The sequence below is a fragment of the Elephas maximus genome, chromosome 11 (genome assembly GCF_024166365.1).
Source record: "Elephas maximus indicus isolate mEleMax1 chromosome 11, mEleMax1 primary haplotype, whole genome shotgun sequence".
Lineage (NCBI taxonomy): Eukaryota > Metazoa > Chordata > Mammalia > Proboscidea > Elephantidae > Elephas > Elephas maximus.
In genome coordinates this window covers 43,685,034-43,710,338 of record NC_064829.1, presented here as the reverse complement: position 1 = coordinate 43,710,338, position 25,305 = coordinate 43,685,034, and the positions used below count along the sequence as shown (strand labels likewise).

The 25,305-nt window shown below is 38.5% G+C and overlaps 1 protein-coding gene across 1 annotated transcript in view; it reads left to right on the top strand.

The window, feature by feature from the left end:
* RPRD1A (regulation of nuclear pre-mRNA domain containing 1A) overlaps positions 1-15,304 on the top strand; it is a 70,157-nt gene extending 54,853 nt beyond the window's left edge. The window contains exon 7 of the mRNA XM_049900524.1: positions 10,950-15,304. Coding sequence (XP_049756481.1) covers positions 10,950-11,099 — 150 coding nt within the window. The 3' untranslated portion in view covers positions 11,100-15,304. The remainder of the gene's footprint in view (positions 1-10,949) is intronic.
* Positions 15,305-25,305: the final 10,001 nt, after the last annotated feature.

The following is a 25,305-nucleotide window of genomic DNA, read 5'->3' as shown; positions in this document are numbered from 1 at the left end:
AAGCAAGAATTCTCTGTAAAGCATCCCTCAGATCTGGTCATGTTTAGGTTAGGTTATGGAGAAGGCCACTCACTACTTCAGAGCAAAGCTTGTTTCATTCATGGAGCTCTTCTAAAATCTCGGCCTCTTACCCCAGATACAATGTTCTTGAGAATTTTGTAGGATTAGTAAACCATTATGCATTTAACAATTAAGATATAATTTACATACAATGAAATGCACAGATATTAAGTATGCAGTTCATTATCAGTAAACTTGATAAATCTTGATAACTTATTAGATGCTAGGCACTTTATGCTACAATAAATATCCTTTTTTAGTCTAATTCCTATTGAGATTGTCACTACCTTTTCATAATACAGCTAAATTTGTTTAGTTTTCTTTGATATAAAAATCTATATATCTCCATGAAATATCAAAAAGAATAAAAGTGTGGAGGTTCATACCCTTTTTTTTTTTTTTTTTTGGTTATCAACAGTTTGAAAACTGCACGTATGCAGTTTACAACTTCAGCTAATTCAGGGCTACCCTCTGAAACTCACTCATGACTCTAATAAGTATTTAATGTTATACAGGTCCGACCATTGGTCATAGCATCCAAACTGAATGAGGAGCAGTGTAAAAATTTTGTAATGTTTTCATCGCCCCTTTTTCTACTTGAAAACTTCCAATGCAAATTCCTACATCTAAATTCTCACAGGCTAACTCCATCAATATGGTCAGAACCTGGCTTCCAGAATTTCATGGGAGAAACCATTGATTATACATAGCTATAAATGTGGTTAAACCCTGGTGGTGGTGTGGTTAAGTGCTACGGGTGCTAATCAAAGGGTCAGCAGGTCGAATCCGCCAGGTGCTCCTTGAAACTCTGTGGGGCAGTTCTACTCTGTCCTATAGGGTCGCTATGAGTCGGAATCGACTCGAAGGCACTGGGTTTGATTTTGGGATTATTAACATGGTTATGTAGCTGGTACAGTGTTAAACTACACTAATAAGCTTAATGTTTAGAATATGGAATGTAAGTTCTACTTCATTGAATGCTTGTTAAACCACACCTGGATTTGTGTTTTCAACTCTAGATTTCACGTTAGAAAAAGGAATTAACTTACCACAGTGTATCCAGAGGCAGGGGGCAGGATGGCAAAGGATTAGGAAGCAATCCCTTGGAGAACAGTTAAGAGAACTAGGGATATCAGGGATCAGAATTGGTGAAGGGCATAATATGTATGTTAGCTGTCTTAAGATGCTTTGAAAGCTATCATAGAAGGATTGGATTTACTTCAGAGGGTAGAAATGGGACCAATGGATTTGTTAAAGGTGGCAAGCAAGACCATTCTGCCAGTTAGAACTGCCATGTAAAAGGGCTGCCTAATAAAGTAGTGCGCTTCAGCCTCTGGCATCTATATCCACGGCTAACTTTAAACACAGCCCAACTCCTAGCCAGATTAACATAAAACCTCACACTAAAGGCCTGTTCACCTCAGTTATTATTACCGATGCGTCATGTCTGGCTTCACCAAAAGAAGTTATGCTAAAAGCAAGAAGAAACAACCTGAAGAGACAAAGCAAGCCTCAGAACCAGAGTCAAATATGGCACAGATTTTGAAATTATCAGTAATTTAAAATAGCTATGGTTAATATGTCAAGGCCTCTAATGAAAAAGTGAACAACATGTAAGAATAAAAAGGCCATGTAAGTTGAGAGAGAGAAATACTAAGGAAGAGTCAAAAGAAAATGCTGGAGGTCAAAAACACAGTTAAGAGGAATGAAGAATGCTCCCCAGTAGACTGGACACTGCCTAGGTGAGAATAAAAAAAAAAAAAACCCAAGAACTGTGGGACAGTTTCAGAAGGTGCACCACACATGGAATGCCAGAAGGTAATAAAAATGAAGAAATATTTCAAGTGATAATGCCTGAGAATTTTCCAAAATTAATGACAGTCAACAAACCACAGGTTCAGGAAGCTGAGCAAACACCAGGCAGGATAAATACCAAAAAATTTACACTTAGGCATGTCATATTTTGCTGCAGAAAACCAAAGACAGAAAATTTTGAAAGAAGCCAGAGGGGGTAAAACAGTTATAGAGGAACAAGGATGAGAATTACAACAGACTTCTCATCAGAACCATACATATAAGAAGAGAGTGAAGTGAAATATTTAAAGTGTTGAAAGAAAAAAAAAACACCAACCTAGAATTCTATGTCAGTGAAATTATTTGTCAAAATCAAGGGAGAAATTAATGAGTTTGTTTCTGGAGGTGTTCAAGGAGAGGTTGGATAACAAGGATGGGAGAAATATGGGGTCCGGTGTTTGCCTAACTATAAATAAACTTAGCTCTGGGAAATGGTAGTAGGTGTTCTGCAAAAATGTGTTTCAGGGACTTTCCTGGCAAACCAGATCCACTCTTAGAGCTTAACTCCTGTCCTCAGCATATCGAGGATCTGAGCGAAAAAGAAACCCATACAAGCGTATTTTTGCTCCAAACAGCCCAGAACCTCTGTTTTATGGTGCATCTGTTAAAACATTGTTGAACGGTGTTCCAGGGGATACTCACTTTGGAAAACACCAGATAAGATGTACTAGGTCCTTTACGACCCATGCGATATTGTGATTCTTTAGTAACTCTGGATACTTTGAGAGTAGGTGAAAAGGTTATACAGAAAATGTGAAAATAAAAGCATAATTAAGCTGAATTGCTCATTTTAAATATCAGCACAACGGGCAGAAAATTGACTAATAGGTTTCTTAAATTCCTTCTCCCCATGTGATTTTGAAGTTGCTTTAACAAAAGTAAACAAAATAATATACTGCCTGTTAGCTTCTTACATAACCCCCATGGTCAAAACTGATGCTTATTGGTGGGTTTAGGTTTCCTGGAATATCGAGCACCATTTATGCTTGGACTAGTTCCTTGCCCCCCCCCCCATGTGTCTGTCAGTTTGTCATACTGTGGGGTCTTGGGTGTTGCTGTGATGCTGGAAGCTATGCCACCAGTATTCAGATACAAGCAGGGTCACCCATGGAGTACAGGTTTCAGCTGAGCTTCCAGACTAAGACAGACTAGGAAGAAGGACCTGGCAGTCTACTGAAAAGCATTAGCCAGTGAAAACCTTATGAATAGCAGCGGAACATTGTCTGATATAGTGCTGGAAGATGAGCCCTCTGGGTTGGAAGGCACTCAAAAGACGACTGGGGAAGAGCTGCCTCCTCAAAGTAGAGTCGACCTTAATGACATGGATGGAGGAAAGCTTTCGGGATCTTCATTTGCTGATGTGGCACGACTCAAAATGAGAAGAGCTGCACACATCCATTAATAATTGGAACCTGGAATGTACAAAGTATGAATCTAGGAGAATTGGAAGTCATCAAAAATGAAATGGAACACATAATCATCGATATCCTAGGCATCAGTGAGCTGAAATGGACTGGTATTGGCCATTTTGAATTGGATAGTCATAGAGTCTACTATGCTGGGAATGACAACGTGAAGAGGAATGGTGTTGCATTCATTGTCAAAAAGAACATTTCAAGATCTATCCTGAAGTACAACGCTGTCAGTGATAGGATAATATCCATACGCCTACAAGGAAGACCAGTTAATACGACTATTATTCAAATTTACGCACCAACCACTAGGGCCAAAGATGGAGAAATAGAAGATTTTTATCAGCTGCTGCAGTCTGAAATTGATCGAACATGCAATAAAGATGCATTGATAATTACTGGTGATTGGAATGCAAAAGTTGGAAACGAAGAAGGATCAGTAGTTGGAAAATATGGCCTTGGTGATAGAAACAATGCCGGGGATGGAATGATAGAATTTGCAAGACCAACGACTTCTTCATTGCAAATACCTACTTTCTGACTGTACACATGGACCTCGCCAGGTGGAATACACAGAAATCAAATTGACTACATCTGTGGAAAGAAATAATGGAAAAGCTCAATATCATCAGTCAGAACAAGGCCAGGGGCCGACTGGAACAGACCAATTGCTCATATGCAAGTTCAAGCTGGAAATGAAGAAAATCAGAGCAGGTCCACGGGAGCCAAAATATGACCTTGAGTATATCCCACCCGAATTTAGAGGCCATCTCAAGAATAGATTTGATGCATTGAACACTAGTGACCGAAGACCAGATGAGTTGTGGAATGACATCAAGGACATCATCCATGAAGAAAGCAAGAGGTCACTGAAAAGACAGGAAAGAAAGAAAAGACCAAGATGGATGTCAGAGGAGACTGAAACTTGAGTGTCGAGCAGCTAAAGCAAAAGGAAGAATTGATGAAGTAAAAGAACTGAACAGAAGATTTCAAAGGGCCTCTCGAGAAGACAAAGTAAAGTATTATAATGACATGTGCAAAGAGCTGGAGATGGGAAACCAAATGGGAAGAACACACTCGGCGTTTCTCAAACTGAAAGAACTGAAGAAAAAATTCCAGCCTCGAGTTGTAATAGTGAAGGATTCCATGGGAAAAATATTAAACAACGCAGGAAGCATCAAAAGAAGATGGAAGGAATACACAGAGTCATTACGCCAAAAAGAATTAGTGGATATTCAAGCATTTCAAGAGGTGGCATACGATCAGGAACTGATGGTACTGAAGGACGAAGTCCAACCTGCTCCGAAGGCATTGGCCAAAAACAAGGCTCCAGGAATTGATGGAATATGAATTGAGATGTTTCAACAAACAGATGCAGTGCTGGAGGTGCTCACTTGTCTATGCCAAGAATATGTGAGACAGCTTCCTGGCCAACTGACTGGAAGAGATCCATATTTATGCCTATTGCCAAGAAAGGCAATCCAACCAAGTGTGGAAATTATAGAACAATATCATTAATATCACACGCAAGCAAAATTTTGCTGAAGATATTCAAAAACGGCTGCAGCAGTATATCAACAGGGAAGTGCCAGAAATTCAGGCTGGTTTCAGAAGAGGATGTGGAACCAGGGATATCATTGCTGATGTCAGATGGATCCTGGTCAAAAGCAGAGAATACCAGAAGGATGTGTTTTATTGACTATGCAAAGGCATTCGACTGTGTGGATCATAACAAACCATGGATAACACTGCGAAGAATGGGAATTCCAGAACACTTAATTGTGCTCATGAGGAACCTGTACATAGATCAAGAGGCAGTTGCTCGGACAGAACAAGGGGATACTGATTGGTTTAAAGTCAGGAAAGGTGTGCGTCAGAGTTGTATTCTTTCACCATACGTATTCGATCTGTATGCTGAACAAATAATCCAAGAAGCTGGACTGTATGAAGAAGAACGGGGCATCAGGATTGGAGGAAGACTCATTAACAATCTACGTTATGCAGATGGCACAACCTTGCTTGCTGAAAGTGAAGAGGACTTGAAGCACTTACTAATGAAGATCAAAGACCACAGCCTTCAGTATGGATTGCACCTCAACATAAAGAAAACAAAAATCCTCACAACTGGACCGGTGAGCAACATCATGATAAATGGAGAAAAGATTGGAGTTGTCAAGGATTTCATTTTACTTGGATCCACAATCAACAGCCATGGAAGCAGCAGTCAAGAAATCAAAAGACACATTGCATTGGGTAAATCTGCTGCAAAGGACCTCTTCAAAGTGTTGAAGAGCAAAGATGTCACCCTGAAGTCTAAGGTGTGCCTGACCGAAGCCATGGTATTTTCAATTGCATCATATGCCTATGAAAGCTGGGCAATGAATAAGGAAGACCGAAGAAGAATTGACACCTTTGAATTGTGGTGTTGGCGAAGAATGTTGACTATACCATGGACTGCCAAAAAACAAATCTGTCTTGGAAGAAGTGCAGCCAGAATGCTCTTTGGAGGCAAGGATGGCGAGGCTGCGTCTTACATACTTTGGACATGTCAGGAGGGATCAGACCCTGGAGAAGGACATCATGCTTGGCAGAGTACAGGGTCAACGGAAAAGAGGAAGACCCTCAACAAGGTGGATTGACACAGTGACTGCAACAATGAGCCTGCGCATAACAATGATTGTAAAGTTGGTGCAGGACCGGGCAGTGTTTCGTTCTGTTGTGCATAGGGTTGCTATGAGTCAGAACCGACTCAACGGCACCTAACAACAACAACAGTTCCTTGCCTTCCTGTTTCTTTTCCTTTGTGTCTTCTCTACGTTGCTACCATTACTATTACTGGTCTCTTAAAAAAAATCCTTTCAAAGCCCAAATGTTATTCATGAGAAAATGACAATTCCCCTCCACTACCAGGAATGCCAGAGACATTTTAATGGTAGAACTATACTACCTAATATAAGTCATATAAGTCACAGTTTAACTTGCTGCATTTTTAATTTTAGGAAATGACCGTTAGTGGTGATCCTGCAGTTTATATGTATGTTGGATAACATACTTCTTCAGAATACCCATAGAATAGAGGCAGGATAACATAATGGTTTTTTTCTTTTTAAATCCCAATTAACTTTTTCCATTTAATGCTAAAAACCAAACCCGTTGGCCATCGAGTGGATCCCAACTTGTAGCGATCCTACAGGACAGTAGAACTGCCCCATAGAGTTTCCAAGGAGTGGCTGATGGTTTCGAACTGCCAACCTTTTTGTTAGCAGCCGAGCTCTTGACCACTGCGCCATCATGGCTCCCATTTAACACTCCAGCAGCAGCCACTAGGGAGCCCCAAACACAGGGCAAGCAAAATGAAGTAAAGGCAAATCGTGGAATTTGAAAAATGAGAATCAAAACTTCATAATAGTTATATTGAAGCCTGTGGTTTAAGAAAGACTAACATTTACTTCTTGAGAGTCAAGGGACATGATGAAATGCCACGTGTCAACAGAACCATTTAGGGATCTTCAGGAGAAGAAATGAACCAGGATTGTGAAGATTACCATCAACCTAAGGCTTCTATAATGTGTTGTGAAGACTGTCTTCACATATGACCTTCAACGTTTATTCTTCCATTACCTAAGATCCCACTTATTTTAATTCTATTATGAAGAATAATAAGAATGAAGACTGATAAGAATAATAAAATAGGTCATTTTGAAGTTGCCACAACTAAAGCAATAGGATTTGAGACAATGTTTACTTATTTGAGGTTTATAGGAAGAAATGAAATGGCTTGGATGTTTGCATAGGTGGAACTTTGGAAATAGTGTGGAATAAAGTGTCATGTGGTATTATGACACAACACTGTCTCCATTTTTAAGAAACATGGGTGGGGGGTTCTTTAACCATCCTGGTAGGTGTCCTGTTTCTTTTGTGGGGGGAGGGATTTAGTACATGTTTTTTAACTGGGAGTTCCCCATCCCAATCATATTGTTAAATGATTTTACAGATGAAAAGCGGGAGAGACAGAGACTGACTAAAGTCCGGTTTTCAGAGCATTCTGAAGTCTGGACTGTCTGCTCAAGCTTCCTCTAAAAGTCACAGTGGCAACTCACTAGAATTGAGCTCCCTAGCTTGGTCCAGCCCTCATTCTGCTACAGCAGCTGTCTCTCAGGAAGTGCATCGGAAGCCACTGGACTGTAACAATCCAGTAGGGATGATGCTGGAAATTCTCAGTCACAGCCTTTAATTGGCCACTAAAGATCCCATGTGTATGCAGTTGAAATTATCCAAGTTGTTTTTTAAAAGCCATAATCATGTATGAGAGCAGAATTATTAGCATGTGCAAGAAAAAGGTAATCATAAATATTTAACTTCAGAAATAGCTTAATAGTTAGGACATTTATTTAAAGTAAATGGAATTTTAGAATAACTATGTCTGAGTCAACCCTAAAATGAGTAAGAACGTCCAAGTGTGGAAAATTTATTCTCTTAGCAAGTCTTACTGCAACATGGTTGTGATACCATTCCATAATGATAAGTGGAATTACATAGCACTTCATAATTTAAAAACTTCCATATTAGTTAATTTGATTCTCACAGCCCTGTAGAATAGATAACTCCATTTTACAGATGAAGCAGCTGAGGCTTGGATAATACTGGGGAGTCCTTGGCCAAGGTCACATAGGTAGTAAATTGAAGAGGCAGTACTTCAATCCAGATAGTCTGACTATACCCAGGAGTATTAACTGGGGACCTACTAATACCCAGTGCTCTGTTGGACACTGTAGGAAATATATATACAAAGTGTGTTTCCCCCTAATTTGGATATGAAAACGAAAGAACAGTATATAATTTCAGAAATAACTTGAATGATAGCCAATCATTGGAGGTTTGTGTGAGGCTAGAATAGAAAAGGTTCTTGTAGGAATGTTTGGGTTTAAAGTAGGTCTCATATAAGACACTTGCTGTCTACTCAGTGTTGCTGTAAAGAGAATTTTCTTTTCTAGAGGTGATTCAAATTTCAAGCTAGAATCAATCCACTTGAAGTGCACACAAGTCAAATTACACCTAGTTCATGAATGTTGAAGTGTCATATAGTAGTATAAAGAAGGCTCCTGCCCTTGGGAAGACAAGACGCACATTTACAAAACAGTAGAAAAAGTAAAAACACAGGTTCAGCTGGGAGCCTGGAAAGGAGTGAGGGTGGTAGGGACTGGAGAAGCTGAGTGCTTAACCACTGCACCACCAGGGCTCCTTTATAAATAAACAGACATGCCTAAAAGGGTTGAGTAACTTGTACATACCTCACTGTTTTGATTAAACAGAAATCTCTTGGCTACTACTTTTGTTTGTATTTTGGGAATCCCTGTTTTCAAGACTATTGAGAGAATTGAATGAGTTCATGTTAAAATGCCTGCCATATAATTGACATTTGATACCTGGCAGCTTTGTTTATTTTTACTAATTTTTTTGTTCGCAGTGCATACCTTGTGGTTGAAGGCTTTTAACTGACACACAGAATTTGAATCAAAGGTTTAAGATAAGTCTTAACAATTGAAGAACAGCCTGTTCCATGCTTCTTCTTGTTAGTTGCCGTTGAGTTGACTTCAGAAGCAGACTGCTGGGCCTGTCTTCTGAGGTGCCTCTGGGTGGGTTTGAACTGCCAACCTTTGGACTAGTACTCAGCACTTAACCATTTGCACCACCCAGGCACTCCTTTATCCCATGCTAGACATTAGAAATTAGAGTGGACAATATTGGCCACTTAGGACATTTCTCAAAGCATATAGCCCTAAGAGGAGCAGAAGGTAAATTGCCTTTCAACATGTTTGGACAGCATCTGAATATATTTTGCTGACCCCAGAGTGCCTTAGGTATTATTCAGCTAAGAACGGTGGGATTTGCTGGTGTGATACAGATCAAGGTATGTGTTTGCCACTATACAGGTGTGCTGAGAAAGAAATGCACGCTAAATGTGGAGGGAGGAGGGGTATAATAAGTGTGCATCTAGAACGTGAAATACCTTGTGCTTATGTTTTGTACGCTACTCAGAGCTGACCTTGCTGAAACCTATCTGATGTTCCTGTGTTTGCCACTGGTAAAGAAGAGAAGGGAAGAGAAAGATCATGCTTTGAGATTATAGATCCTATTTAAACTTTGTATTTTACTCCACCTTAACTTTCATGATAGATTAGAAATGCAGGGACATTGCAAGAGTTGACATCTTTCTAATGTGCCCAGGGCTGTCCTTCAGTTTTGCCAGCTTTCAATTTTGCCTGCTTTGTCTGCCAGTATGCCCAGTTTCTTAGGCTTCAGGACCCTCTCCCTTCCCTTGTTCCTTTAGAGCACTTGGGTTATACTAATTCTGGCAAACCTCTTACCCTCCCTTTAAAAGAGGAGGCCCAATAATACAGGTGCATCTCACTAGTTGATTTCATTTTAGGGAGAAAAACTAGGTAGAGAAATGGTTCACATCCCTGACTGTGTCTTAGCTTCCTCTTAGAAGTTCTTGCAAAATTCACGTGCTCTTGACCCACTTCCAGAGATTCTTGTTTAATTGCTGTGCGGTGAGGCCTGGACATCAGAATTCTCTTCACAATTTTCTAGGTGATTCTGATATGCAGCCATGGTTTAGAAACACTGCTGAATTGGGACTCTTTGGGGATAGTCTACCTACTCAGAATGTAAAGTTTTTCCACTCAACCTGCTATGTCTTGTTTTTGAGAATTGGCGGTGGTGGGAAGGATGAAGAATACCCATTTGCTAGATTTCTCCCTCCCCCCAGTCTATCACCACTAGGTGGTGGGGTGTAGAAGAGTCCTCCACCTCTCCACGTAGAGGTCTGGAACTCTAAGTTGAAAGGAGATTCCCACTACATTGAGAATGAGCTGTTTCTCTCTAAACCAAACATGATCTTGATTTGGACTCAAGCCTATGACTCCTTAGGCTACTATTTGCAATGGTTAAGAACTTGGCTGCTAACCAAAATGTCAGCAGTTCAAATCACCAGCTGCTCCTTGGAAACCTTACGAGGCAGTTCTACTCTGCCCTGTAGGATCGCTATGAGTTGGAATTGACTAAATGGTGATGGTTTTTTTTTTTTAACTAATACATTACATTTGGTAGTGGGTCTAGTAACTACCATAGCTTCAAAGTAGTGATAAATGTAAACAGTATTTTAAGGTAGCTGCAAACACTGTAATATGGTATGAAACAACTGGTTTCTGTTGGAGACAAAGTCATAGATCCTGATAATACTCCTATGGTTTGTTGCCTCAATTCACAATTAAAAACAATTCTAAATTTCAGTTTAGTTTGTGAAAGTAAATGTAATTTTTCTTATCCAAACTCAGTGATCCCTGAAAATCTTATATGCTGTATATTAATTATATTAAATACATTAATAGTCTTCTTTCTCCAGATGAAAAACAGCAGCTAAAAATAGTGGGTTTTTTTGTAATAATGATATTTTACCTAGTTATATGTTTCTAAGGCATCTCTTGATCCTAAGACTCATATTGTAATAACCTTTTTATTTGGCATTAACTGAGTGCAGTACCAGATTTTATGCAGTGTTAGCTAGATAACTCTTCTCTAAATCTCCAGAATACTAATGAAAGTGGTTTAATTTTTCAGGAATATAAGCGGAAATTAGCCAGAGTTTCCCTGGTACGCAAAGAACTCAGGTCCCGGATCCAGAGTCTGCCAGACTTATCTCGATTGCCCAATGTCACTGGAAGCCACATGCACCTGCCTTTTGCTGGGGACATCTACAGTGAAGATTGATGACCAGTCTCTTTTCAGAGCTCCAGGACTTTGCAAGAAATGGAGACAGGTTAGGTGGATAGTCCTGTAGCATTATTTTTGTATATTGTTGAGAGAGAGACACTAACAAAAGAAACGAGTAATTTATAAAATTGTTTAAAGTGTTGGTTTGTTTACTATTTTATTGGTAACTTAACATGACTTAGTTTAAACAATGTGATGATCTCTGTGTATTAATAAGCTCCAAATAGTGATTATTTTCAAAAGATCTTTTTGTAAATTTTTTTGATTCAGGGCCTTGTAAGAAATTCCATGTTTCTATTTCTTCGTGTATTTTCGAATGGTTTTCTTTACTTTCTTCAGTATCTAATCACTGTATGCTATGTAATTTGTAAAGGGTAAGAACTAATCAGGAATTGGTGAGACTTTATTATGGTGTAGTCGGGACTTGATTGTAGAAGGGACTAAATGTTCTAACTTAATCTTCACCCTTCTCCCCAAACAAAACATCAGTTCCGTGCCTCTCAATGCCTTTGATTCCTTATTCCCTAGAGGCCAGTAATATAACACTAAACATGGGTGTCATTTTGAGGATCAGATCAAAGGCTATCGAAACTTTTCTACAGTAGCTCTATAGGGATTCCATTGCAACTACTAGTGTAGAAAAAAGAGTATTGAATAGGACTTCCTTGATTAAACTATTTAGAATTATTTGAGTAGATTAATATGAAAAATGCTTTGGAAATGTTAGTAAATTTTGCCACTCTACCAAAAGGACACCTTTGACTCTGGAACTGATACCTGTTTGTCAAGTCAGCCTCCTTTTGGCATAAGTGATCCCTTTAACATAAGGCCATCTGTGGGATTAAAAATAATAATAATAATGATACTTTTATTACTCCCTTAGTCACATAGCTTTAAAAACAATAGTATTTTTAGCTCTTAATAGCTCAAGAACACAATATTCAGTAACATTCAGTGAAGTAGCCTGAACATTTTTAATGTTTCCTCAAGGTTTTTGAATGACTGTAAATTTGGAAATTAAGTAGCCTGCACTACAGGGTAGATGTGGTAAATTTTATATTTGTATATTCAGAAATACCAAACAAATGTACTTCTACCTGTTATTTCTAACCCTGTGTGTCAGAGCAGCTGCATGCTCTCATCCTTTGTTTTTAAGGCACGTTATTAAGCTGTGGATTTGTATCCAGTAATGACTTAGGATGAATATGTTTCTCATTTGTTGCTTTACATATTAGACATTTTTCTTTTTGTTGTAAGCAGATTCAGATTTGAATAGTTAATAATAGTTCTTTTAAATCCCACAACCAGTTATGTCTCACTGGTCTGAATGGCTTCACTGTTTCTTTCTCAGAACTAGAGGATATAGTTAAAATGAATTTACATGTGAAGGAGAAGGCAAACATTTATTTTTAATAGCCAGTAGTTCTGGAAACAGTGCTATTAATAATTTGGCCTCTCCCCAGAACAGCGGCACATGTAAGTAGTCTCCGTCTAGATATGGGCCATATTCTAAAGTTTTTTTACTTAGCTTTTGGAACTCGGGGCATATTTTCTCACTGAAACAATAGTAAGTTACCTGTGGACACTCCCACAGAAAGCTCACCTGGGAACCTAATCCACTTATCCATGAATGTACTGAACTTGTACTGTGTTTGACAAATTACTAATAGTAGATCCTGGCTGGCATTTGTAATGTTAGCCTAAATAAGGAAATGGTGTGTAGGAGCCAGATTCACATGTTGGTGTGTCTCAGGTTGGACTATGTAGTTCTGTCCCTAAGTGTAGGAAACAGTCGAAAAAGATTGAACTTGGGAGGGTAACAAATGCACAGTTGTAAAACCTTTGTAACCTATTATAAAAGTATACCAAGTAAGTTAGTCCTTTGTTGTCAATGTGAAAACAAAATTTGTTAGTATGTCAACTTATTTTCAACATCTTGACCTTATTTATGATCTGCTAAAGTGGTGACTTATCCATTTAAAATACTTTTTTCCTTTTAAAACTGATTTGTAAGCTATATACTCCTGGGGAGATTTGGAATCTATTAGGAGTTTGTTGAAATATTTTCACTGTTTAAGACAGACTTCAGACTTAGATACTGGTTTTAATGCCAGTATCTGCTCTAAATATTTATGATAAAAATGCATTATTTTTTTAAAGAGCTTGATGGGTTTTGTGATAAGTGATAGTACTCAAGAACCTGAAACCCACCCTCAGTCCCACCCCCTGACCGATAGTCCACTAACTGTAAACATAAACAGTGGGGTCTAGATTAAGTCATGTTTTCAGCCTTATGATTGTTAACATGGTAAGCCTTAGCAGTAAGTAGTCTTCTTTCCGAAAATGAAGACTATATTTTCTCATGAAATAAAATTAAATCATGAGCATCTTCTCTCCTGTATACCTGAGGCAAATCATGCATCTTGAGTGCAGTTTGACCTGGCCCTTCAAGAGAAAAGCTCGTCACCAGCCTTGCAGTAGGGGCGCTGTGGTTTTCCTCCACAAACCGTGCAGAGAGCTTTCTGGAGTAGCAATATGAGCAGATTCACTGGCGCTCCCTCTGCTCCTTCCGTCATTACAGTAGGTAGAAATACATGAGGAAATCTGGAATTCTGAGGAAATCAGCTGTGCTCTAGCCAGCCTCTTCCTCTAGGAAAACCACACAGATACAGCTGTTTGGTACCGCTTCTCACATGCACTCTGAATGAGGGTTTTTCTATAAGAAATCCTTCAGAATCAGCAAAAGCTGGGGTGGCCTGATCATCTTGATTTGCAAAATTAGAAGAACAAAACCAGGCTGTTAGTTGTCACCATAGGTGAGCAATTCACCTTTTAAAGTGTAGTCACTGAACTGATTCTGAGAAATTTTTAGAGAGAAAATACTCGGAAGCAGGAATGAATTAATTGGGAAAGTTAAAATGTTCTTTCTGAATTTTCATTTCTAAAAAATTAGCGTTGTATGAAATAATACAGAACTACTAAATCGCTTTGTATTCTATTAAGGAACAGCTCCTAAAGATGTCTTGTTTCATAGTTGTTGCACTATATCAAAGCTTTTTAAAGTGTAAACCTAGTTCTTCTCTGTATAGAAACGGAACATTGTGTTACTGAATTTATTTATACAGAGCATTTGTTGCCAAGTGTAATTTTAGCCAAGTGTTCTGAAGTGGCAGTAGCACACGAGAAGATGAAGTCTCCCTATTTGTTGACCCCATTTTTTTTGGCTGTATCTGATGACAGTATAAGATGTTCTTAATAAAGTTTTATGTTCTTTTTGAAATGTGTAGGTTATTTTTGTAAATCTGATTAGTTGGGTATGGGGTGGAAGGGCGAGAGATTAATGGACTGGAAGGGAAGCAAAGTCCTGGCAGGATTCAGCAACCTTACAGTAGAGAAACTGCTGAAGGGGATTCTTGTTGCTTGGCTAGTGGTTCCCAAACTTGAGCAAGCATCAGTATCACCTGGAAAGCTGATTAAATACAGATTGATGGGCCGCATCCTCAGAACTTCTGACATAGTACATCTGGGGTTAGACCAGGCGGTTTGAATTTCTAACAAGTTGATGGTGATGCCACTGGGTTTAGGGGCCACATTTTGGAAACCGCTACTCCAGACCAACTTTGAAGTCCATGGCTTGCATCACAGTATAAAATATTTAACCAATTCCAGGTAATAAAGTATGGATTTTATAGTTTGTTACATAGTAAGTTTCTTATGGGCAGAGAACAAGACAACATCCGCTTTTGTGACCCATTGCTTAGTAATGCTTAAGTGCTTTTGAGTGAACAGATTTACTTGGTACCTTGAACTCTTTCTGGAGCACAAGTCCTGTCACTATACCAGCACAAGTCCTGTCACCACACTCCGAATTTAGACAAAATTGGTTGGGGAGTACTAGAAATCCATAGAACCTCTAGGGCAGTGTTTGCCAACTGCTTTGATAAGACTCACTTGGAGCATTTGCAAAAAGGGCATGTATCTACTCAGTCACAATTTCCTGGCATCCAGGTGACTGTTATCATTTAGAAAGTTTGGGAGCTAGTCCTCTGGTCATTGATTGCCCTTTGTTTTCCAGTCCTGGAGGCATTTGATCATTTTATCTGAACTCAGATGCTCCCCAACCCATCCCACTTTTACCTGCTCTGCACTAGTAGGCTTTGTACAGTATGTGAGAATCCTCATGATTATTCATTAAAACAGATTCTTAGATCCTATATCCAGAGGTTCTATTTTAGAACATTTGGGATAGATTCAGAAATCTGCATTTTAAACAAGCTAGCCAGGTGATTCTGATGGACTGCACTTTGAAAAACAATGCTCTACAAAGCAAATTATAAATTATAACATAGAATAATGGGAGCTAACATACATATAGCACTTACTGTGCACCCAAAAAAAAAAAAAAAAACAGGAAATGTTATAGCATGTCACATGTCCTTTGTGGCAGATACTCTGATTATTTCAATTTTACATGTGGGGAGACTGAGGCACAGTATAAAGTACTGTGTGTGACCCTGAACAAGTCAAATGGCAGACCCAGGCAGTTTGGCTTCTGAGCTTGTGCTCCATAGCTACTATTTGATGCTGCCTCTTACACTGATACATTGTGCAGAGCCTCTTCAGTCACCAAGTCCACATTTTGCATAACGTCAGGTTATAGTAAAATAACATTGTGCAAATATTCAAATTCAAAAGTAAAGTCTTAGCTAAATAAACAGTACTTAAGGATGAGGGCTTATGGAGGAATGTTATACTGAACTGTTTTTTCAAAGCAATTGTTTGTATTCACATCAACAGCAGAGTTAAAACGTGCTATTGATAGAGATTCTAGACAACGTTTTATGAGTAGTACTGTGTTTAAGTCATGGTGTTAAGGCTTTTGATGGTATACAGAGATTACTCAGCTGCGTTTCTGTTCTCTAAGTGTTTATATCTAGTGGGAATGGAATACGGTGACAATTTTTAGAACTGACCAGAGTTTACTTTTATTTATAAACTAGCGTATTTCTTTTAAGTCAGTGGTTCCTTAGGCCAGCAGCTAGGAACTTGTTAGAAGTGTAAATTCTCAGACCCCAAACCTACTGAATCAGAAAATCCGGGGACGGGGACCAGCAATATGTCTTTTTAACAAGTTCCATAGGTAATTTTGATTCACACATAAGTTTCAGGTCTGTTTTAGGCATCACAATTCTAGTCATCCACTACTTTACCTCAAGTAGATGTCTTCTCATGTCTGGGAAAACCTTAGATGGAGTGAAAGAACTTGGTTCAGCCGACGCAACTGTAATAGGGTGCCTTCCTGACAAGCCAAGAAATGCTTTTCATTTGCCTTATTTCAACTGTTATAAAACTTAGGCCTTCCACCCTGAGAAATTCCTCCATATTTTCTTAATTCATTTCATTGCCTAGTACATATCTCATAAGTCTTCTGAGAATGGTAGAGTGAGAGGAATGGAAATGCAGTCCGGACCATCATCTGTGTTACGTAAACACCCATTATCACTTGGTTAACCACCAGAGGTTAAGCCATTCTAATTGCTGAATTCCATGTGATCTTTTTCCAATTTTTTTGATAATAAAATATTTTTATCATCAAAACATTGATGGAAACTAGATTTTGCTGTCTTTTTGATAAGATAGATCATTGACTGAAGTAGAGTATACGGTGAATTTTAGAATTAGACACATCACATTTGAATTTCATGCCTTATGGAAAGGTATAAAATTGAAAATTTTGGTTCATTTAAATGAAATTGTTACTCAGAGCCATTAGCTTATTCAGTTATATCTATACAAATACTGTTGTATAGGTATCATTTGGTTAGTTATATCATCTTTTTATAGTCATATTTTTTGTTCAGTCAAGAATATTTCATTTTACTTATGAAAATATAAGTTAGAGGTTTTAAAATTTTTAATTTATTTAAAAAAATTTAAGTCATGCATTAATATATGGCTTTTTCAAAATATTAGTATTTATCTATTGTCTCCTTTTCCCCGCTCTTCATATTTAAGATATAAAATCTTGCATTTTTACTAGCTGAGTGCTCATGATGCCGATTCTTTTTAAGATGTATGAGTATAATTTAGTTAAACTGCTGTACGGTGGGAAGCGGTACATTGCCTGCGGCTTTGTGATTTCAACAACCAGACTGTGCTTAACTGAGGGAAATTAAACTCTGTTTTCATTCTTTTAAGCTAGTGTTTGGGCTTGGCAGGACTACAGGCCAGCATCATGTCCAGCTCCTTGTAGCTTCATCTTGCAGATAGCTGTGAATGCCCTAGTTAAAGGCAAATGTCACTGGTGCTAGGTATTCTCCCTACTTGAGTTGCTGGTCTCTCCATGTTTTTTGCTAGCCTAAGGAAAAAAGACTGCAGCGTCTAGTTCCTTTGTCTTTGCTTTCTTGCTTCTATATATGCATTGTTGGGAACAGAGCAATTACAGTTGCAGTAAAATTTTACGTCAGCACCAGAAAGCTCTGTCTGTTGTTCCATTTGGACATGATTTTCTCCATCAGGAAGAAATTGGATGCTGACTGCTAGTGATTGAGCCTATTGGTTGATTAGAATATTACTTTTTCTTAACCAGCGGTTTTTGCAACATGGCATAAGCTTGGAGTTAGAAAAATCTTATTTTTAAAGGACTCATATCTCTTTTAAAGCATGTCACTGTGAAATAATATTTAAGCAGAAAACAATTTTTTTTAATGAAGAGAAAGTGTTTTCACTATGTTTTTTTTAAAAAAGGAAATATGTTATTTAAATTTGTTTAAAAATTCTTATAGTTTTACAATGAAACAGTTGCTAATTCAGATACCCCAGGAGAGTAGGTATGCAATTTTATTTTCAGATGTTATTTAATCACAGCCATATTTTAAATAAAATAGTCACAAGATATATTTTTGGCAGCTAAATAACCCAGGAGCCCTGGTGGCGCAGTGGTTAAAAGCTCGGCTGCTAACCAAAATGTTGGAATCCACCAGCCACTCCTTGGAAACCCTATGGGGAAGTTCTACTATGTCCTATAGGGTCGCTGTGAGTTGGAATCAACTTGACGGCACACAACAACAATAATAACTTTAGAATACTATAAGTAGGTTAGATAGAATGAAGGGATTTCCTAAGTGCTCATTTTCTGTCATTTTACAATCTAAATAGTTACTTTTACTCTAGAATGTTAGAGCCATTATTAAACATCATATGGTTAAAATATTCCTTTTTCATTTTTATTTTTGAACTTTGATTTGGTTTCCATCTTTGTTATCTCATTATTCCATGCGCTGCATGGATTTAGATAGCATCCTGTAAGTACCTTGTAACTTGTTTGTACTGTGCTAGAAACCTCATTTGTTTGTTATTAAAATACAGTGTTAAAGAAATACAGACCCATTTCATTGTATGCTACTTAATGAAATTGGAATTTGTATTTTATGTCCTCTAAGACAGCACAATTTACTTCATTTTCTAAGGGATAAAATTGAAAAGTGGCTTCAGTAATTATTCACAGAGGTCCTCAGACTAAAAGATAAAAAATTTTACTCACTATACAGATATACTATCTAAAGTTATCAACAAGAGCCTGTAAAATTCATTCTCAACTCAAAATTGTATCATCTTCAGTTCTTCTGATCTTGGAAAACAGTGTTATCAAAGAACTCTACGAGTATTCGTCATGTCTCCATTCCCTCCACATTCCTTTTAGAGCAGGGATGACAAGTATATGTCATTCATGCCTTTCTTATCATAAGTTTCTCTGTCTCTTGCTTAGGACATATATTACTAATTCTATGAAGCCTGAATGTGGCCTCCAGGCAGCCACCAACAATTGGAATAGGAATGAAATACATTTCTTTGCTCTCTAGGTGAAAAATTTGAATTGTGTCAGCTGAACTATAGTGACCAGTAAGAGGAATGTGTTTTCAGAATTGGTAGTTTCCCGAGAATACCCCTTCCAAAAACTCTTCCTCAGCTTGATGCAGTGGTTAAAGTGCTTGGGCACCAACTGGAAGGTCAGTGGTTTGAGGCCACTAGCAGCTCTGTGGGAGAATGATATGACAGTCCCCTTTCGTAAAGATTTACAGCCTCGGGAACCCTATGGGGCAGTTGTGTTCTTTCCTACAGGGTCTCTATGACCAACTGGACAGCAACAAGTTTTTTTTTTTAGTTGTCAGAAGTCTAATAGTATGTCACATGGTATCTAAATAAGCACCTCTTGTCCATTTGATACAGCAAACATAGTTTTAAGGTTATTTGTTGAATGAATATGTTGAGCTTTTAATATGTGGCAGGCATATACCAGAGGGCTGAGAGAATTCAAAGATGTCTAAGATACACCTCTGTCCTTACAGAACTCAGAATCTAACATGGGACTCAGATACTCACTATATTGCAGTGTTACAAGTTCCGTACGAATCGTGTAAAAAAAATGTTACAGAACACTGAGGAAAGAATGGTTGATGACTGTCGGGAATAGTTGCATAGAGCTTTATAGAAAGTGTGAATTCCATTTGAACTCATCTCTGAAGATTGATCGACTAACCATGGCTTGAATAAACAAAGAAAAGGTTTTTAAAAATGTGTTCTTTAGCTCTGTCTCAACAATACTGAATGAATTAAATGAACATTAAACTCAATGAGATAGTATATATAAACATACTTTTGCAAACTATAAAGCACCATAAAAAGTGCTGTTACTGTTCTTTGCTGTTTGGAAGTCTGAAGGCATTAAATCTTACTCATGCTGAATAACATGGCTAAGCTTAGGGTAGGCCTATTGGAAAGAAGGGTAACACTTTAAAGAGCAGTGTAGTTGCCTAATTTCAGTGCATGTGATGCCTGGGCCAAACAATCACAAGCTTTCTTTAGAGTTGTTACTTTAAAAAAAAAAAAAAAAGCTATATATTTTTTTCTCTGTGACTAAAAAGATGGTATAATTTTTTTTATTATTATTTTGTTGATGCTGTAGAAAATGTTGTGATGGCTAGAACATGCTGTTTACTTCCTTAAAATCTGACTCTATATCTGAAACATTTTATGACAGTTGTTAGAGTATTGACCAGTAAAATAAAGACCCTAGCAGATGAAAACGAAACCTGGTGCACAGGCTGATTTATTTCACTGTTTCGGTGCCATGACTGGGACTGACTGTATTTGACAGAGGGTGAGTGGAGCAGACTGCTTGTGTGTGTCTTTAGACCTGGACCACACCGCTTGTTCTTCTTGCTGTTACCGAAGAGTAAATCTAGTGTCAGTGTGTCAACCCACATCATTTGAGGAATGCCGTTTCTGGCTGCCGTGAAGTCTCTGAGGCAGTAGCCAGAACTGTACTACCTGAAGCAAAATACTTGAATTCTTGGAGAATCATCCCTCACCCAGCTTTGGTTGTGTTTTTCCCAGAACCTGAACTTTAGAGATAAAGACTTGAATGAGGCTTGTGTTCACAGTGAAAGATTTGACCTAAGGGCCGACTAATTGGAATGTGCTATTTTCCTGCTTTTATGGGAGTTTATAAAAAAAAAAAAAAAACCAATGCCGTCGAGTCGATTCCAACTCATAGCGACCCTAGAGGACAGAGCAGAACTGCCCCATAGAGTTTCCAAGGAGCACCTGCTGGATTCGAACTGCTGACCTCTTGGTTAGCAGCCGTAGCACTTAACCACTATGCCACTGGGGTTTCCATTGGAGTTTATAGGTCCCCCTATATGAACCTGGGGAGGAAAAAAAAGTTGCTGTCGAGTGGACTGTGACTCACGGCCATCCCGTGTGTGTCAGAGTAGAACTGTGTTTGATAGGGTTTTCACCGGCTGATTTTTCTGAAGTAGATCACCAGGTCTTTCTTCCGAGGTGCCTCTGGATGGACCCGAACTGGTAACCTTTTGGTTAGAAGCTGAGTGTGTTAACCATTTGCACCACCCATGAACCTGAAGGCTAACATATTAGTTGAAGTTATCAAATTCCCCCAGGTAAAACTAAGCCTGACTAGCCTGAGTGCTTTTCTTCCTTGTGTGAATTTAGCTACATTCTGTAGCTTTCAAGGAAGTGCCTAGTGAGAATATTAGCATATTTGATGTGTATATGTTATGACTATAGCCAGATAATTTTTGAGTTCTTGAGAATTAGAATTGGTATGCCAGGGATATTTTAGGTAAACTGTTCCCTCTAATGGGGACTTTTATTCTAGACAAGGTAGTACATCTTCGAGGTGCACTTGAAGTGAAATTCTTATTGAATTGATGAGAAGAAACAATATAGCACTTAGTGAAATTTTAGCCGGGGAGTATGCTATCCCCAAACCCAAAACTCCAAGTCAGAATTTTTAAACAAAAGTACAAAGCCAGCCATACTGCCCCCCACTTGCACCTTTATATTCCCAGTTACCAAAAAGTCAGGGATTTGATGAAAAGATAGAAGACCGAGTAATTTTTAAAATTTAAATTTTGAGATGTGGTGGTAATGAGAGCTGAGGATTAAAATTTTAAATATTTACTAACCTGTCTACGTTAATCTTTTTTTTTTTTCCTCCAAAATAGGACTTGTGCTATTAGAGTTTTGAACATAGACCTTTTTAATTTCTACAGATATGTTGTTGTTGTTAGGTGCCATGGAGTCGATTCCAACTCATAGCAACTCTGTGCACAACAGAGCGAAACACCGCCCAGTCCTGTGCCATCCTTTCAATCATTGTTATGCACGAGCCCATTGTTGCAGCCACTGTGTCTATCCACCTCTTTGAGGGTCTTCCTCTTTTCCGCTGACCCTGTACTCTGCCAAGCATGATGTCCTTCTCCAGGGACTGATCCCTCCTGACAACATGTCCAAAGTATGTATGATGCAGTCTCACCATCCCTGCTTCTAAGGAGAATTCTGGCTGTACTTCTTCCAAGACAGATTTGTTCGTTCTTTTGGCAGTCCATGGTATATTCTATATTCTTCGCCAACACCACAATTCAAAGGCGCCAGTTCTTCTTTGGTCTTCCTTATTCATTGTCCAGCTTTCACATGCATATGATACGATTGAAAACACCATGGCTTGGGTTAGGCACACCTTAGTCTTCAAGGTGACGTCTTTGCTTTTCAACACTTTAAAGAGATCATTTGCAGCAGATTTGCCCAATGCAGTGCATCTTTTGATTTGACTGCTGCTTCCGTGGGTGTTGATTGTGGATCCAAGTAAAATGAAATCTTTGATAACTTCAATATTTTCTCCGTTTATCATGATGTTGGTTATTGGTCCAGTTGTGAGGATTTTTGTTTTCTTCATGTTGAGGTGCAATCCATACTGAAGGCTGTGGTCTTTGATCTTCATTAGTAAGTGCTTCAAGTCCTCGTCACTTTTCAGCAAGCAAGGTCGTGTCATCTGCGTAACGCAGGTTGTTAATGAGTCTTCCTCCAATCCTGATGCCCCGTTCTTCTTCATATAGTCCACCTTCTCGGATTCTTTGCTCAGCATACAGATCGAATGGGTATGGTGAAAGAATACAACCCTGACACACACCTTTCCTGACTTTAAACCACTCAGTAACCCCTTGTTCTGTCCAAACAACTGCCTCTTGATCTGTGTACAGGTTCATCATGAGCACATTAACTGTGCTCTGGAATTCCCATTCTTCGCAATGTTATCCATCATTTGTTATGATCCACACAGTCGAATGCCTTTGCATAGTCAATAAAACACAGGTAAACATCCTTCTGGTGTTCTCTGCTTTCAGCCAGGATCCATCTGACATCAGCAATGATATCCCTGGTTCCACATCCTCTTCTAAACCGGCCTGTATTTCTGGTACTTTACTGTCGATATACTTCTGCAGCCGTTTTTGAATGATCTTCAGCAAAATTTTGCTTGTGAGTGATATTGTCCTATAATTTCCACATTTGGTTGGGTCACCTTTATTGGAAATAGGCATAAATACGGATCTTTTCCAGTCAGTTGGCCAGGAAGCTGTCTTCCATATTTCTTGGCATAGACGAGTGAGCACTTGCAGTGCTGCATCCGTTTGTTGAAACATCTCAATTGATATTTCATTGATTCCTGGAGCTTTGTCTTTAGCCAATGCCTTCAGTGCAGCTTGGACTTCTTCCTTCAGTACCATCGGTTCCTGATCATATGCCTCCTCTTGAAAGGTTGAACGTCGACTAATTCTTTTTGGTATAATGACTCTGTGTATTACTTCCATCTTCTTTTGATGCTTCCTGCATCGTTTAATATTTTCCCCGTAGAATCCTTCACTATTCCGACTCAAGGCTTGAATTGTTTCTTCAGTTCTTTCAGCTTGAGAAATGCTGAGTGTGTTCTTCTCTTTTGGCTTTCTATCTCCAGCTCTTTGCACATATCCTTATAATACTTTGTCTTCTTAAGCTGCCCTTTGAAATCTTCCATTCAGTTCTTTCGCTTCATCATTTTTTCCTTTTGCTTTAGCAGCTCGACCTTCGAGAGCAAGTTTTAGAGTCTCCTCGACATCCATCTTGGTCTTTTCTTTCTTTCCTTTCAGTGACCTCTTGATTTCTTCATATATGATGTCCTTGATGTCATTCCACATCTCATCTGGTCTTCAGTCATTAGCATTCAACACGTCAAATCTATTCTTGAGATGGTCTCTAAATTCAGGTGGGATATACTCAGCGTCGTATTTTGGCTCTCGTGGACTTGCTCTGATTTTCTTCATTTTCGGCTTGAACTTGGATATGAGCAATTGATGGTTCCTGCATCCTTCCTAGTCTGTCTTAGTCTGGAAGCTCAGGTGAAACCCGCCCTCCATGGGTGACTGTGCTGGTTTCTGAATACCGGTGGCATACCCTCCAGCATCACAGCAACATGCAAGCCCCCATAATACAACAAACTGACAGACACATAGGGGTCTACAAATATATTGTAATATAATTCGTTTTTCAAGTGGTACCCTGGAGTTCCCATGATTTCCGATGGTTGTCTTTTGGAAAAAGTACTTTTTAAGTAGCTTCAAAATGCTTAATTGAAACAAAATAAAATGTTATCTTAAAGTTTGTTTAGAAGATAAATGTTGGTTCTAGCCAGAAAATATTAATATATTTGTGTAAGACTGTAAAAGTTATACTAACGTGCATCAGTTTCAAAATTAATACCTAATTTAAAAAACTAAAATGCTTCTATGGATTACATGGTATTAACCAATAATTTTGTTTTTCTGTATAATTTTATACTCACTTTTTAACATTTATGGTGCCAAGAACTGGAAGCATACCAAATAATACAGTATTAAAATAAAAACAAAATATTTCACAATTTCTTCAAGGAAAAAAGAAAAGCCATGTTTTATCTTTCCCAAGAAACTGGTGTCTGAGCCAAAAATGAGGGAACCAACCACTTTCTTTCCTTTTTTGGTAGAGATGGGAACTAGATGGCTGGCAACTGCAGTAGGAGGAAGGACTTCTCATTCTGTTCCCTTTTGTACCTGTTGAACTTCGTACTATGTGCATTTATTATGAAATGTTGCCAGATGAAAACCCCAGGTTTTACCCAGTGTGACTTTTTATACCCAGTAAACAAGAGGCCGAGGTGGGAGATCAGAAAGACGCCTTTATTTCTTGAACAAGGAAAGGAGCAATTGGGGCTGTTGCCTACAAGACTGCTGGCAGGCAGCTTGTGGAGGTGGGCTTTTACAGAGAGCAGACAAGGAAATGTAAATTCATCCTGAATGCTTAGGACTGACCTTCACACAGGCACTCAGGGCTTGGGGATGAGTATATTTTTTTCTAGACAATGGCTTGATCCCCCAGGATGGAGGAATAGGCTCACTTTTTTTTTTTTTTTTAAGATGTTAAATCTGTACCCATAGGTGGGCTGAGGCTATCTATGGCCCATTTTGTAGTTATCTTGTCAAGGACAATTTCAAAAGAATGTGTGGCCTATTTTGCTTGGTGTAGGAGGTTAAGCCAGACCAGGTGTCTCTTAGAAGGGTTGGGCTCTAGGGCTGTCTGCTTCACTATTACAAATGAGTAAAATAACTTAAAAAATAGTAAAGGCTTTTAGTTCAAAAGGTAATTTAATTATCGTTCACTAAAATCAGAGAGATTTAATATGTCTTAGGTTGGAATTCTCTTTCCTATTGCTGCCACTGAAACTGAAAATCTTCAGGCAAACTAAGAGCTTAAAAAAAAGTATAGTTTACCAGTAATTCTTTAAAAATGACTTTGAGATCTGTGGCGACTGCGCAATAATTATACAATA